The following is a 15046-nucleotide window of genomic DNA, read 5'->3' as shown; positions in this document are numbered from 1 at the left end:
CACAAGTTTTGAAACCGCTAAACCAAACGAACACTTACGTAGTAGTTATTCAGTAATTAGTTTGATGAAGCATTACAAAAACTAGAATGACAATTGTAGATACTATGAAGTTATTTATAACAAAATGAAGAGGAACAATGATCTTATATGTTAGGTGAAGAGAGACAGGCAGAGCGACAGAAGAAAAGCCATATTTAAGAGTCCTTGGACAAAATAATCAATGTATTGGCGGTATCCTCCAGCATCTTGATAAAAAAATGGGATCATCCCTCAAGGTATTAGTAAGTCCCTTTCATCTAACTTTGTTAAGAACAAAAATTAAAGCTTTCTGTGATTGTATAAGGTACATCTGGCATCTTGGTGTTTATATGGAAAACCTTTACCTACTAAGAGGGCTTTTTCTTTCGCACACTTTTTGAGATGCGCTTCAGCTCTACTGTTCCACCGCCTTTCATTCCCCTGCAAAGTCAAATAACCAAACAATGAGAAGCCATTTGTAAAGCTGCCATAAATGGAGCAACAAGGAAGTTAGAGAGTAAATACCTCCGGTGCATATAAATGAAGATATAGAAAAGTGGCAACAGTATCAGAGTCAAAATGGAAACAGAAAGGTAGAATACACTCCTACTCCTCTGCACATATGAAACAACATGGATAGAATCAAAGAAGAAATTAATCAACAAAACTTCCTGGAAACATAAATTTAAGGGTAGATCGTATACATTTAGGTTTGTAAAACACGAAAAATATGTAAGATTCCAAATGTTGCAGATATAAGCATGCCTGTGTCAGCTGCAGTTTGAATGTACGGGGTGTGTAACACAGAGAGCCCCCCATCAGGGAGATAAATTAATCTGATTGACTTCAATTATCTGATTTAGATGTTTTATTTTCAGAGATAATATCTAAAATTTAACTAATCATGAAAAGAAAGCCTATAGAGACAGAGGTATGTAGACAAAACAAAGGTTTTCCTTTTCCGTCAACATTATGTCAACCTTTTTTTTATTAGCCTTTGAGGAGATTAATTAAAAACGTATAGCTATATGTTTTGGTTACTTGTTTGCGTGCTTGTAGTGCATATCTGAGCATACATAAAAAAAAACGAGGTAAGTGTGATGGTCAACTTTACCCTGTGCCCTCTAGAGAAGGGTTTCCGACCTCCAGTGCAAGTATGGGCATCACAGAATTGGCGCAAGAAGAATTCTGTCACAACTCAATGACATCAGAAAGCAATACCATTGTCTGATAAAAATTTATAAAATGTCACAAATTTGCAATTATGACAAATGAAATAAAAGGTTACCATGAAGACGGCCTGCTGAAGGACCCTCATTGACTGGAAAACAAGTATCGGCAAGGCTCTGCACAAATCATTAAAATTGAATACAAAAAGAATGCTAGAATCAACAATGAGGAACATCACTCATATAGGCCACCTCACACAGATGTTGATTCTTTGCAGCTGCAGCAGGATTGCACTTGGTTTTGCGAGGCACGGAGTCCATGACAAGGTCACAATGTAATGCACCACATATATCTGCCAAGCACCTGCTGTGACTCTGGATTCAGCACAAGTATCCCATGATTCAACTGTCAATGCACCATATAACGTAAAACAATGCAAAGACCATGTTTGCCAAAGTCCAGAGGAATTTGATTATCAAGCAAAATTAGAAGAAATGCAGTCTAAATAAGTGTTGAGTTATTAAGATATTAAAAATGAGATGACAGTGATTTTAGAAGTAAAATTTGAGGTTACAAACAAGTATGACAAGAATCAAGATTGCTATCATCCGGTTCACCATAAATTCTCACAACTATTGAGGTCAATATTAGGAATCCTGAGCCTTTTAATCCAATTTTTCAGATGCAAGCATATGTAAGACTCACAAAATAACTAAATGGGGCATTGCTTCCTTGTATGATTTGTCATTTACAATTCAACTATGCTAAATGTTCCGAAACAAAAATAGGTTGATCACCATCAATGCTAGGAAAAATAGAATCACATACCACATTCAGCAAATCGTAGTGCCTATTGTCAAAATGTTGATCAAGGTGTTTGTCTTCATAAAACCTTTTTCTACAGTATCCACATTGCCATTCATTTACATCTACATGGAGCTTGTGCTGTTCCTGATCTCTGTACAGGTCATTATCTGGGTGAAGCCTACACCTTCTTGAAATTTGGTATCGTTCTTTCTCCACAAAGGGCATTAGATACTGCATCAAACATCAGGAGATAATGTTCTTTGTACTATACCAAACTATCCCAGATGCTAATTTTTAAACATTCTAAACATCAGAATCGTCTAATACCTCCTCAATTATCTTCCATGCTGCCCTACTCCTTTCTCTAGAACAATGTACCTCATGAGCATCCTCTTGCTCTAGCTTAAGAGTTCTGAACACCAATCTTAAATATTAGGAATTAAATATTGACAAAATGACGAAGATAACAAACAAATATATGCCACCAAAAGAGAACCCAATTCTATGGTGCTTGGTCCTTTTATAAAATTATGGCAATTTTCAGGTTTAATTCATAATTTAAGTCCCCTTTAATAAAATAGTTAATACAAGAATATGTAACAGCTAGACATGGACATCAAAATAGCTATTCTAATAAAAAATTTAAAAAAACCAGCATTCCAAACCACTTACCTTGCAGTTTCAGATTCTTTATAACCCTGTGGCAAACAATAATGGAAGGGATTAGCAATATCATAGTAAGAGAAGCACCCCATTATAACCAAGGAAATCAAAATGTGGTTCCAAAATATTGCGGAACAGGTTTAAGAAAGAAGAGAAAACAATGTTTTGCAAAAACAAAGCATCTGAAAGCACAAGTTCTAACCTAAGGAAACATTAAAAAAAGGGTCATTGTAGAAATACCAGTTCACTCCAAATTCAATATCAAACCAATTCATTAGTAAATATAAACTCATACGAGCCATTTCACTCTAAAAGTAGAAAATTATAAACTTTATTGATATACATGGAAGGTTCTTGATTTCTTTCATAGTAATAGCACGTCTTAATGATTTCTGCTTCTATCTATTCCTGAATAGCAGTCCAAACACACAAAGTAACTTTATTTCATTTCTCCAAATCCTAAACAGTTTTCCACACAGACCCATTACGTTTGGGAAGTTTTCTTGAATTCTGGAACACAGATATGAGATATGGGTTGGTTTTTGTTCAAAGAAAGCAATAGATTTTAACAAAGAAGTAAGTAACCAAGGCCTACTCGCAGCATACATAGAAGATTAATATGGGTTTTGCATATAATATGTATGTATGAAAGATCAAATTAGGTACCTGAATTGTCTGCAGAGAAACCGAGAAGCAAAGAAAGCAAAAGGCGACCCATTTGGACCGCTTCCCCATCTTCGTTCTCTGAGATCACTTGCCATTTTCCGAATTTGGCGACGATCTTCTATATGTAGTGCCACGCCTCCCTGCCCACTTTAACCAATGAAAAGTTGCCACATCGGATCTCGCGGTTTCTTTGACTTGCATGCTTGACTTTTGGTGACGAGGCTAAAAACCATGTGAGATTAGCCCATCAAATCCTATAGCCTATCAAACAGGGGTGGAGATTAATTAATGATCTTTCAAGTTTGGCCGGAAGGATATTAAAAGCCAAATATTTTGCGAGAGATTCATTTTTGGAGATTAAGTTGGGAAATTAACCTTCTTTTGCTTTGCGGAATATTTTTTTCTACTCAAGATCTTATTTGGGAGGGTATTTTATGGCGGATCGGGAATGGTGAGACTATTCGGATTTGGGGAGACAAATGGCTTCTACAACTGACGACATATAAGGTTCAATCTCCTATTTCGGTTTTTCCGGTTAATGCGTCTATAAGTAACCTTATTAATCCGATTAATGAAGCTTTATTGATTTCTATATTTAATAAAATGGAGGTGGATGTTATTTTGAAGATTCCTATTAGTAAGTATGGGCATTCTGATTGTATGGTTTGGAGAGGTACTGCATCGAGTGAATTCTCTGTGCGAAGTGCTTATCATTTGGAGAAGGAGCGTTGTGAGGTTACTTTGGGTGATTGTTCATATATGCTAGGGTGCAATCCGCTGTTGAATCTGATTTAGGGAATGAAGGTTCCGAATTCGATTAAAATTGTGGAGGGCTTGCCATAACATTCTCCCTTCAAAAGACAATATGAATAAGAAAGATATGGAATTGGATCCCTTTTGTATTTTTTGTTTGACTGAATTTCTCATGTTCTTTGGGATTGTCCCTCGGCTTCGGATGTATGGAGTATGTGTGGGAGAAAAATTCAGAAGAGTTGTTTTAGGGGCCAATTTTTTGTTGATATTTTTGAGTATCTAGTGAATATTTGCACGGCTGAGGAGTTGGCCTTGTATGCAGAAGTTGACAGACATTCGTAGTTCAGGAGGAATGGTGTGATGCATGGTGAGAATTTCCTTCATCCTCGAGAGTTGCTTCAGTTGGCAAATTTATTTATTGAAGAGTACAACCAGACGTTGGCAAGAGAGGTTAATCGCATGCTTAGTGTGTCGAATGTTGAGTTGAACGAATTGGGTGATCTGAATGTTGGGGCGTCGTTCAATGTTGGCCACTTTTCAGATGAGACCAGACTTTTATGGTGGAATCCTCCTTCAGTTGGTTTTTTAAAAGTTAATTGGGATGCGGCTTTAAATACTCATGATGTGAAGATGGGCTATGGACTTATTGTCAGGGACTTCTCAGGTAAGGTTTTTGCTGTTGCTTGTTTTACGACTTTTTCAGTATTAGATCCGTTGGTAGCTGAAGCTTATGATGCGTTGCATGCGGTGGGATTTTGTCGTACTTGGAGGTTCTTAAAAATTATTGTGGAAGACGATTCTCTTCAAGTAGTTAAAGTTATAAAACATAAAGGGGTAAGTTGGACCATGTATAGGCAGATTGCGGAGGATATTAAAATGGTTCTTAGAAATTGCGAGTATTGGGATGGTAATAGAGCTGCCCATTTGCTTGCCAAAAAGGGTGCTCGCATTGATTATGATAGGGTTTGGTTTGATTGTTTTCCTGATTGTATTAGGGATATCGTTACATCAGAGTTTTCGTCTCTGGTTATGTAGAGCTTTATGCTCGTGTTGGTTTTCATGATTTTAATGAAACCATTATATTTTTCTCTCCAAAAAAAAAAAAATCCTATAGTCCGAGCTTGCCCATTTAAGCTGGGGCCTATTTTACTTTGGGCTAGACATGCCCAAATTGTCTAGTAAAAGACATTATTTAGGAATTCAAGATAGAACTTCTATGGAAAGAAAAAAAACTTTTTTTTTTGTGATTTAGTCAAAGATAAGGGCCATAAGGCTATCAATTTATTATTATAGGAATAATTTCATATGCATAGTGTAAATTATAGTGTCGACCCACATCTAAACTACCAGGAATAATTTCATATGCATAGCTAACTGTAAATTATAGTGTTGACCCACATCTAAACTACACTTCAGTTAAGGAGTTTAAATCTTGACTAATAACTGGATTGTTTGTTAATGTTTTGTTATATATATATATATATTTGAATTTTTTTTTTAATGTAATAAAATGTAAAAGTAGATTTAAATTTTTGTGTTTTTAATTGTTTCTTAACATTTTTGTTTTGAAAAAAACAAAAACAAAAGGGACAATGCAAAAAGTTAACAAACAAAACCAATTATTGTTAGTTAAAAAGACCAGATAAGACCGACCCATCATAAGTTATGCAGCATTTATGAATCTTTTTTATATAATTAATCTTGGATGAGAATCTCTTACAATTAGTTGTCAATTGCTTGTAATTCAAACAACTCAATTGCATGCTATCCTGTTCCATTTTTATAGACTTAGTCAATACTTAAATTCAAAATTAATGTATAATATTTATACATTAGTGGATATTTGTTCCGAGTTAGGTTATTTGGATATTTGCCTAGAATTGTGAGACAAAAATGCCTAATACAAGTCAATATGGGCATATAGTGGAGGGCATAAAATCAGGGTTGCATTCATTTAGGTCTTTGCACATTACCCATATTAAAAGGGAGGGAAATATGACAGCTCATAGTCTAACTCAAGAGGTTATCACATATAATTTAGACAAAATCTGAATGGAATAAATTCCTCTCTCACATATATGATATTGTAATTAGGGAACTTGTTATCCTTATGTCATAATCCCAGTTTACGTTGTGGAGTTATCAATAAGAAGAGAATTTGTTCAAAAAGAAAAAAAAAAAAATACTTATAGGATGGGATGGTGTATTTATTATAAATTAATGAGCATTAATTTTGATTAAATAAGTATACCCCAATTTTTCAGAAGTCAATTAATATTAATTTGACTTTGATGAACATGGAATAAAAAAAATACTTGTTTCTCACATACTTTGTTTAATAGTTTAAAGGACACATATCACTTTTAGAGACCGGTTTACATGAGTTTTTTACATATTAGTTTATAAAAAATTTATTTCCTCAAATAAATATCACAAACCAATCTTGAACTAATCCAATAATAAAGAAGTAATAATAGAAAAAAAAAAAAAATATATATATATATATATATATATATATATATATATATATATATATATATATATATATATATATTTTACGAACGCTCAAAAATGACATCATTTTAATGTTAATAACATCCCTTTGGGATAAGATTATTGGATTAAGACCTATTAAAAATTTAAAATATTCTATCATGTAGATTGTCAGTTGTGAGACAAGTTGGCTGAGGGACCTTTGGGAGGGGGGGGAGAAAGGTCAACACGACGCTGTTTCGTCCAACCAAATATTTAAGGACGACCTTCGAAGCAATGTCGTTTTTCCCGTTGATTTCTAACCTCATTGTCCTAATCAAATCTTGCCTTGGCTTCATATTTGTGCCGATCAATCAGTGTGACTGATGAAGCTGGAAAAACCCACTTCCTGCCATGTGAGCCAGCCAGATTAGTTCATTTCGTCAACTAAGATTTGTTTTTCTTTATCAGATTTCAATTAAAAAAATTGTAAGACCAAAAAATGCTTTGATTATGATTTGTTTATTAGATTAAATAACAACAATTTTTTTTTAAAAAAGGTCGTCGGGTCTGGTCATTACAGTGTAGAGATAACAAGAAAGCTCCAATTTTGACCTCAACGTTCATCAAATCCATGAAATTTAGATCTTTCAGACGATCCCCATTTGAAATCCGAGCCTGAACTTGGAGCTGCAATGGAAAAGTCGTTGGCTTTGGTCTTGGTGGTGGTGGTGGAGTTGATGGGTCGTGGTTGGGGCGTGGAAACGGGTCGGGAGGCTCCGTGGAGGATCCACACGCTGTTCTCGGTGGAGTGCCAGAACTACTTCGACTGGCAGACAGTGGGCCTCATGCAGAGCTTCAGGAAGGCCGGGCAACCCGGGCCCATAACCCGACTCCTCAGCTGTACGGAGGACGAGAAGAAGAACTACAGAGGGATGGGTTTGGCTCCCACTCTTGAGGTCCCTTCCATGAGCAGACACCCCAGGACCGGTGACTGGTAATAATCTTTCTTTCTTTCTTTTTTAATTATTTTAATTATTTTTCAAAAAAAAAAAAAAGTTGGTATTGAATTCTGGGTTAGTTTTTGTTGCTAATAAATGGGTTTGGTATAAGAATGTCATAAACAATAACAATAAGAAAAAAAAAGGTCGTTAAAATATAAATTAAATGATTAAATTTATCATTTCCGCACTTTTGGTATAAGCAGTGATTTAACAAAGTTAAAACTATCATTTTGTTGCAAGTATTGCTTGTCTCTTATATGCATCATGTTTCCTTTACTTTGGAAATGACTAAAAGGATGGAACTTTTTCTTGCAAGTCATTAAGAAAATATTGATTTGATATGTTTAGAGGTGTGCAATGAAGATGGAGGTGAAAGTTGGATAGTTTGTTGGATTTTTGTGCCAAGGGAAGCAAAATGTCCCGGGGTTGTGCAAAGTAGGAGAAGAGGGTAATTGGGATTATACTGGTCAGTGGTGTCATGGTCATTGCTGGCAATGAGGATGAGCTGGAAATGCTGAGATAATTATGGAGCAAGATGACACAAAGAACAAACAGAATGTTACTCAATAAGAAAGATTTAGAGGGGTATAGGTGACGCAGAGAACAGTGATGAGTTTAGAAGGCGCAACTATAACTTGTACAGAAAAGCATATCAAAGCCAATGAAGTGTAAGCCTGGCTAGCAGTGAGAGAGAAGAAAGGATGGGAAGTCCTCTGTGGTACTTATAAAAAGGTGGAGATGGTATATTGCTGGTGTAAGCAGTGGCTTGGTGTTGGGTATTGAGGAATGTTCCTTAGGAACTGTGTTTCTTATGTTGTTGATAGCCCTGATAAAGTCTTTTAGTTGAATATAGTCTCTGTTTCAACATCATAGATGCTTAGGTTCGCATATTACAGTTTTTGTGAATGGTTGCTATGTCTTGTGCTTCTCGTGGAACTTAGAAGTTTTTCAGGAGTTTCTTTGGTGTCTGTACTTATCAAAATTATATTTCCAGATAATTCAATTTAGTTACCATAAAAAGGGGTATTTCCTTACAAAATCTCAGCATACGGGCAATAGCTACTTCTTTGTTTCCTGCTCTTGCCTTCTAGTCCTTCTGCCTTATGCTTCTTAATGCATCCGTTTGGTTGCACTCTGATATTATTCTCCAATTTTGTAACAATGGTTCTCTCCCATAATCTCTTTCATTGTATTATCATGTTGGCGCTTACTTGTTTATAGAAAAAGGTTTTTATGCCTTACGGTTATAGGGGAACCCATTCCCTAAAGCGGGGGGAAAAGAAAGTAAAAGTCTTTTATTTGATTTTGCAGGTATCCTGCGATTAACAAACCTGCTGGAGTTGTACACTGGCTTAAACATAGTAAAGATGCAGAGAATGTTGATTGGGTCGTGATTCTGGACGCAGACATGATCATCCGAGGCCCAATAATACCCTGGGAACTTGGTGCTGAGAAAGGGAGACCTGTTGCAGCCCATTATGGGTATCTAATATCTTTTCTTTTTGTATACTCTTGTCAAAGCAAGGATTCCTACCATGACAAATTTTTGAAACCATCAGTAATTGGAAAATTGTTATTGATTTAGAAAGCTACATATCTACGAGAAGTCTACAACCTGGGCAGACCATAGGAAGTGTTTTCAGGCGTCCTTGTAAAACATTTTCATTATAACTTTTGTACTCTACATTCTTAGGATGTTGCAGGAAGGAGAGTGCTTATTTCTTGTACATGACAATTGTCAGATGAACATGGCCCGATCAAAGATCAAAACCTGAGGGCTTTTATGTTTTGACTTATGCATCATTCTCATGAACCATGCTTTGGAGGATTTTATGGACCAGAAGATTTATTTTATATCAAATTTATTTCTATGTTATTTTGGCCCCTTTCTGCATACTGTTGCTTTTTGACATCTATTCATGTAATGAATTTCTCCTTAGGTACCTGATTGGATGTGATAATCTACTAGCTAAGTTGCACACAAAGCACCCAGAGCTCTGTGACAAAGTTGGCGGGCTTCTAGCCATGCATATAGATGATCTTCGAGCATTGGCTCCTATGTGGCTTTCAAAAACAGAAGAAGTACGAGAAGATAGAGCTCACTGGGCCACCAATTTAACTGGTGACATCTATGGGAAAGGGTGGATCAGTGAGATGTATGGATACTCTTTTGGAGCAGCAGAAGTAAGCTGGTTTGAATTCCTTAAAGTTTCTGCCCTTTTCTAAGCTAGATTTGAACAAAGACTTATCTCAACTCCAATCTACCCATCTACGACTTGAGCTGCAATGTTTGACGTTTTAGCTTTCTTGTAATTGTTTTAATTACCTTGGGGGTTTTTCAGGTCGGACTTCGGCACAAGATCAATGATAATTTGATGATCTACCCAGGCTATATCCCACGAGAAGGAGTTGAGCCTATTCTTCTTCACTATGGCTTGCCATTTAGAGTCGGAAATTGGTCTTTTAGTAAACTAGATCACCATGAGGATGATATAGTTTATAACTGTGGCCAGCTCTTTCCTGAACCTCCATATCCTAGAGAGGTATTTTAACCAATAAAAATAATTATGCATTATAGTAAAGGAAACTATTTTTATTAAGTAGAAGCCCACCCATCTTTCTTTGGCGTATTTTTGTGCATGTTTCTGCCATGATCAAAGTAAAGCTTGAACCTTTTAAGGTCAGATTTAGGCCCTAATCAGATGAGGTACTGAGTAGAATGTTCATGTTGGTTTAACTATATACTAGCTATCATTTTTATGGCAATCATTTAAGCTGTGGAGAAGTCCAAATACTAAAATTTCGTTTATAAATATGATGCAGTTATCTACATGGAAAATTGCATTAATTTTTTTTTATTTTTTATTTTCTTCTGTTAGTAATATTTTCTAGTTTGTATGGTGGTACGTTAAGATTCTTTCTTTGTACAGGTACTGCTGATGGAATCTGATCCAAATAAAAGGCGGGGCCTATTTATAAGTATAGAATGTATTAACACTTTGAATGAGGGTCTTTTATTACAACATAAAGCAAATGGATGCTCGAAACCAAGTTGGTCGAAATACTTGAGCTTTTTAAAGAGCAAAAAGTTTGCTGAACTTACTCAACCAAAGTTTCCGACTCCTGCTACTTTACAAATTGAGCAAGAGTCAATAAAGGCTCAGCAGAAGGTCATTGATGAGCCTGGGAGGCCTTATCCAAAAATTCACACAATTTTTTCCACAGAATGTACTCCGTACTTTGATTGGCAGACTGTAGGACTTGTCCACAGCTTCCACTTGAGTGGCCAGCCTGGAAATATCACGCGACTTCTCAGCTGCACTGATGAAGACTTGAGGCAGTATACTGGCCATGATCTAGTTCCCACCCATTATGTTCCTTCCATGAGCCGACATCCATTAACAGGCGATTGGTAATTCTATTTTCTTCATATATTTTTGTCATTTTGGCAATAAATAGTTTTATTACTTATCAAAATAATAAACAAATATATTGTCTTCAAACTTTCAAAATAATAAACAATTACTTATCATAGGCCATGATATTAACTTCAGCGTTGACATCCAGCCATTTGTTTCATGTAATGCATGTCCAATTTTCATATCTACGACTATCCTAAGCAATAATATTAAGCTCAGCCCTTGAAAGATTTTATGAATCAATTCTCTCCTTCCCAATTTGAGCAAGGGACTGGCATGGAGTTCCAGCAATTGAGAGGAACATGCAGGGGGGTTCAATCTAGTATTTGTAATTGTTTTACTTTTCGCACTTCCATATACTCCTTGACAAGATGTACCTTAATTTAAATTGACTGCTTCATTTCTGATCAGTTAACTACCGACTTTTCTAATTACATTAAAGATCTTGATAAATACTTTTGTGGGTTTTTACTATGAAAATTCTTCAAAAATATCTGTTTAACATCTTTGATTGAATTATTTAGAACTCATCTTTGTGACATGTTCAGTAGGGACCTACTTAAATCATCCGGATAAATATGCATCCATGTCTCGACATAACAAGAATCAGAAACAAAAGTGAAATTCTTTCAAATATTTTTGTGAAGCTGAATAGTTAATACTAATCCCTCTCCTATTTCCCTACTAAAAAACAAGCAGAACAAAGAGAAAATGTCTAGAGAAGTAGATGCAATGACATGGATTGTAGAGGAGGATAAGAATCTTGCTTTTGTTTGTTCTATGCCAGGTATCCAGCAATCAATAAACCAGCTGCGGTCCTTCACTGGCTTAATCATGCAAATATTGATGCCGAGTTCATAGTAATTCTTGATGCTGATATGATCTTGAGAGGCCCAATTACTCCGTGGGAGTTCAACGCAGAACGTGGGCGGCCAGTTTCAACCCCCTACGAGTAAGTTACTGTAATTTATATGTCCCTCACAATTTTGTGTATGGTCTGTAGGCACTCAAGTGTAATTTGTTATTACTCTCTCTCTCTCTGCACACGCATAATATGTTTCTGCTCATGCGTGCATTTGTTTTTTGTGTGCATTTTTTATTGCTGCATCTGCAGTGGCATACGATTTATATGACTCTTGAATTTTGCTCTATACATACCAGCTACCTTATTGGCTGTGACAATGAGCTCGCAAAACTCCATACTCGCCATCCTGAGGCATGCGACAAGGTTGGAGGTGTAATCATCATGCATATAGATGATCTCAGAAATTTTGCTATGCTATGGCTGCATAAAACTGAGGAGGTCCGTGCTGACAAAGCTCATTATGCGACAAATATCACAGGAGATATATATGAATCTGGATGGATTAGTGAGATGTATGGTTATTCATTTGGTGCAGCAGAGGTACTTTGTTTCTCGTGAAGCAATTTATAGGCCACATTATTGTTTAACACACTTTACATTGCTGTTCATAGAATGTGGCAAAATGATCTATGTGCTTGAAGGAGTTTTAGTTTTCTGTGAATGACTATTCTGACAAGTGCCCCCCTTCCCTCTTTCTGTTCTTCCTTTTCCATGCAGTTGCAATTAAGGCATCTCATTAACAAGGAGATATTGATATACCCAGGATATGTTCCTGAAACTGGTGTCAGATATCGAGTTTTCCACTACGGATTGGAGTTCCGTGTTGGGAATTGGAGCTTCGACAAGGCAAATTATAGAAATGTTGACATGATTAATAGATGCTGGGCAAAGATTCCAGACCCGCCTGATCCTTCGACACTTGATAGGACCGATGAGAACTCACTACAACGTGACCTGCTTAGCATAGAATGTGCAAAGACACTGAATGAGGCACTACGCCTTCATCATGAGAGAAAGAACTGCACTGATCCCAGTACCCTATCCACTAACACAGCAAAGGAAGTTGCAATATCGAGGAAGTTTGGCAGCTTTGATGAAAGTCATGACCATGCTTTAAGAAGCAACCACGTGCCAAATAATAATTCTCACGGATTGCCGAAACCAGCCGTGATAGACAGGATGTTTAGTTCTTTCAGGTTCTGGGTTGTTGCTTTATGGGTATTTGCTGGCTTGGGTTTCTTTGCAACCGTGTTTGTGGTGTTTTCTGATCGTAAAAGAAAAGGGGCAAGAGGTAAAACTTACAGAAACAAGAGAAGATCTTCGCATTCAGGATACTTTGATACGAAGACGTGACAGACAAATTTTGCAGTGCTGACACATCCTTATATCATTCTTTTCTTATTTCTTAAGAACGACATCAGTAGAAAGAAAAAACTGCATCAGAACATTGAAGACAAAGTGTGATGAGAAATACTGCAATGGAGCGCATACTATATTGAATCAGCTAGGCCAAACCATTCTAGCATTCAGCTTCCTGTTTACTGTTTCAAGACATCTTGCTTACTATTTCAAAACGTGAACATTTTTACAGAAGCCAATACAATTAAGATGGACATTGGAAATAGGACATCATGTGTGTAGTCGGATCTGTATACCTAGTGATTCTTTGTCTGTATCAAATTGTACACTTGCTTACTGTCTGGTTATTGGTTAATGTGGTTGTTTTCTCGTATGCATGTTATTTATTATTCCCTTAATACAATGTTCTTTATGAACAGTGAAAGCAAACATTAAAATCACCCCGCATGAGACAACAGAAAGTTGCATAGAATCGGCCAAATTTCCGAGGTCTTATATATAACATGTACTCGTAAGAAGAAGGGAGAATTTTCGTTGTTTTTCAAAAAAAGGTATCTATTTTTTTTTTTAATTTTAACCGTCCGTTATAATTTTTTGTTAAATTATATTAAAATTTTTAAAATATTCATATGTTTATTTAAAAAAAAAATTTTAAAATCATTTAAAATTTTTTTAGAGATTGATATTTTTGCACATTCCATACTAACACTTAAATCATAGTAATTTTTTATTTTTTTTTTAAAAAAAAGTAGAATTTTTAAGAATTTGACAAAATTTAATAACAAAAAAAATAAAATTACAGCATTCCTAACAGATTTCCAACCATTTTCACTATACGTAAAGAACAAAATCACTTTTTTTTTTTTTTTTTCCCCTAAAAAAGAAACACACTATAGCAGTTTTCCTTCATTTTTGCCTATATCATTAAAATTTATATATATTATTTTTACTTTTTCTTTAATTAAAAGTAAGAAAGAGAAGATAAAGTAGAAGAGAGATAATATATTTTTTACTTAGACAGTAATTGCTGCACTACATGTGCATCGTAGTTTTTCTAACATTTTCCTCTTACCTTTACTTTAATTAAAAACAGGAAAGGGAAGATAATCTACTTAGAGAAATACTGTAGCATTCATAGGGAATAAAAAAAAAAAATACAGCTATAGACGATTTTTTTTTTTTTTTTTTGACTTTTTTGAAATTTTAAACTTTTTTTAAAATTTAAAAAACAAAACCCCTAAAAGAAAACTCCAGTACCTAAGAGGTCGTACTGGATATAGAAAAACAATAAATTAATCCTTATTATCAAATTTGATTTTTCATTTAATTAGAAAGACATAGAAAATGAAAAAGTGAAAGAGAAATTGATCTTCTTGAGAGAGTATTTTAGTTTTTTAATGGATATAGAAATTGATCTTCTTTAAAGATAATTTTAGTTTTTTAATGGACTAAATAAGAGTATTTTCACAATATGTTGGTAAAATTTAAATTTTTTATTTAAAATAATGTTAAAGACAGAATAAGCTAAATTATAACATATTAACGATTCGAAGAGCCAAATTATGACACTTTCGGGTTCATTGCTTTTATAAAGCTGTTAATTGAGGCCTAAATAATATTTAACCTGAGACAATTTTGATTACATATTAACTTCCCTTTATATAGCTACCTGCTAATCAACTAGTTCGCCTTATTATAGATTTTAATTTCTTCTAAATTTGATGGTTTATCTTCCCTTTATTGCTCTCATGAAGTAATCCTTCAGTCCTCCGAACCTCGCTCTTCATAGCTCCCGATGAAAATATTGGTGGTAAGCAGTCCTTCAAATCTTGGCGCAAATTATTAGGATT

General features: G+C 35.2%; 2 protein-coding genes across 4 annotated transcripts; one reads left to right on the top strand and one right to left on the bottom strand.

The window, feature by feature from the left end:
* Nucleotides 1-191: 191 nt before the first annotated feature.
* Nucleotides 192-3421, bottom strand: LOC133861088 (uncharacterized). The gene is made up of 9 exons (XM_062296793.1): nucleotides 3325-3421; nucleotides 2668-2693; nucleotides 2323-2407; nucleotides 2017-2226; nucleotides 1440-1562; nucleotides 1307-1364; nucleotides 1133-1206; nucleotides 544-632; nucleotides 192-459 (listed from the first exon to the last, which is right to left on the bottom strand). Exons 1-9 carry the CDS (start codon nucleotides 3391-3393, stop codon nucleotides 387-389), a joined length of 807 nt encoding a protein of 268 aa, XP_062152777.1. The 5' UTR covers nucleotides 3394-3421; the 3' UTR covers nucleotides 192-386.
* A 3391-nt stretch (nucleotides 3422-6812) lies between these two features.
* Nucleotides 6813-13569, top strand: LOC133859961 (peptidyl serine alpha-galactosyltransferase). Of its 3 annotated transcripts, none has more exons than XM_062295548.1 (9): nucleotides 6813-6965; nucleotides 7110-7546; nucleotides 8865-9035; nucleotides 9494-9737; nucleotides 9896-10096; nucleotides 10484-10965; nucleotides 11760-11924; nucleotides 12134-12377; nucleotides 12555-13569. In XM_062295548.1, the coding sequence occupies exons 2-9, from the start codon at nucleotides 7245-7247 to the stop codon at nucleotides 13188-13190; spliced, it is 2445 nt and encodes an 814-aa protein (XP_062151532.1). In that variant the 5' UTR covers nucleotides 6813-6965; nucleotides 7110-7244; the 3' UTR covers nucleotides 13191-13569. The 3 variants fall into 3 exon arrangements, with proteins under 3 accessions (XP_062151532.1, XP_062151534.1, XP_062151533.1); XM_062295550.1 differs by having other exon boundaries at nucleotides 6872-7038; nucleotides 7133-7546; XM_062295549.1 differs by having other exon boundaries at nucleotides 6872-7038.
* Nucleotides 13570-15046: the final 1477 nt, after the last annotated feature.

This window comes from Alnus glutinosa, chromosome 2, assembly GCF_958979055.1.
Source record: "Alnus glutinosa chromosome 2, dhAlnGlut1.1, whole genome shotgun sequence".
NCBI classification, from domain to species: domain Eukaryota; kingdom Viridiplantae; phylum Streptophyta; class Magnoliopsida; order Fagales; family Betulaceae; genus Alnus; species Alnus glutinosa.
Note: the sequence above shows the minus strand (reverse complement) of the source record. Positions and strands in the feature narration are given on the sequence as shown.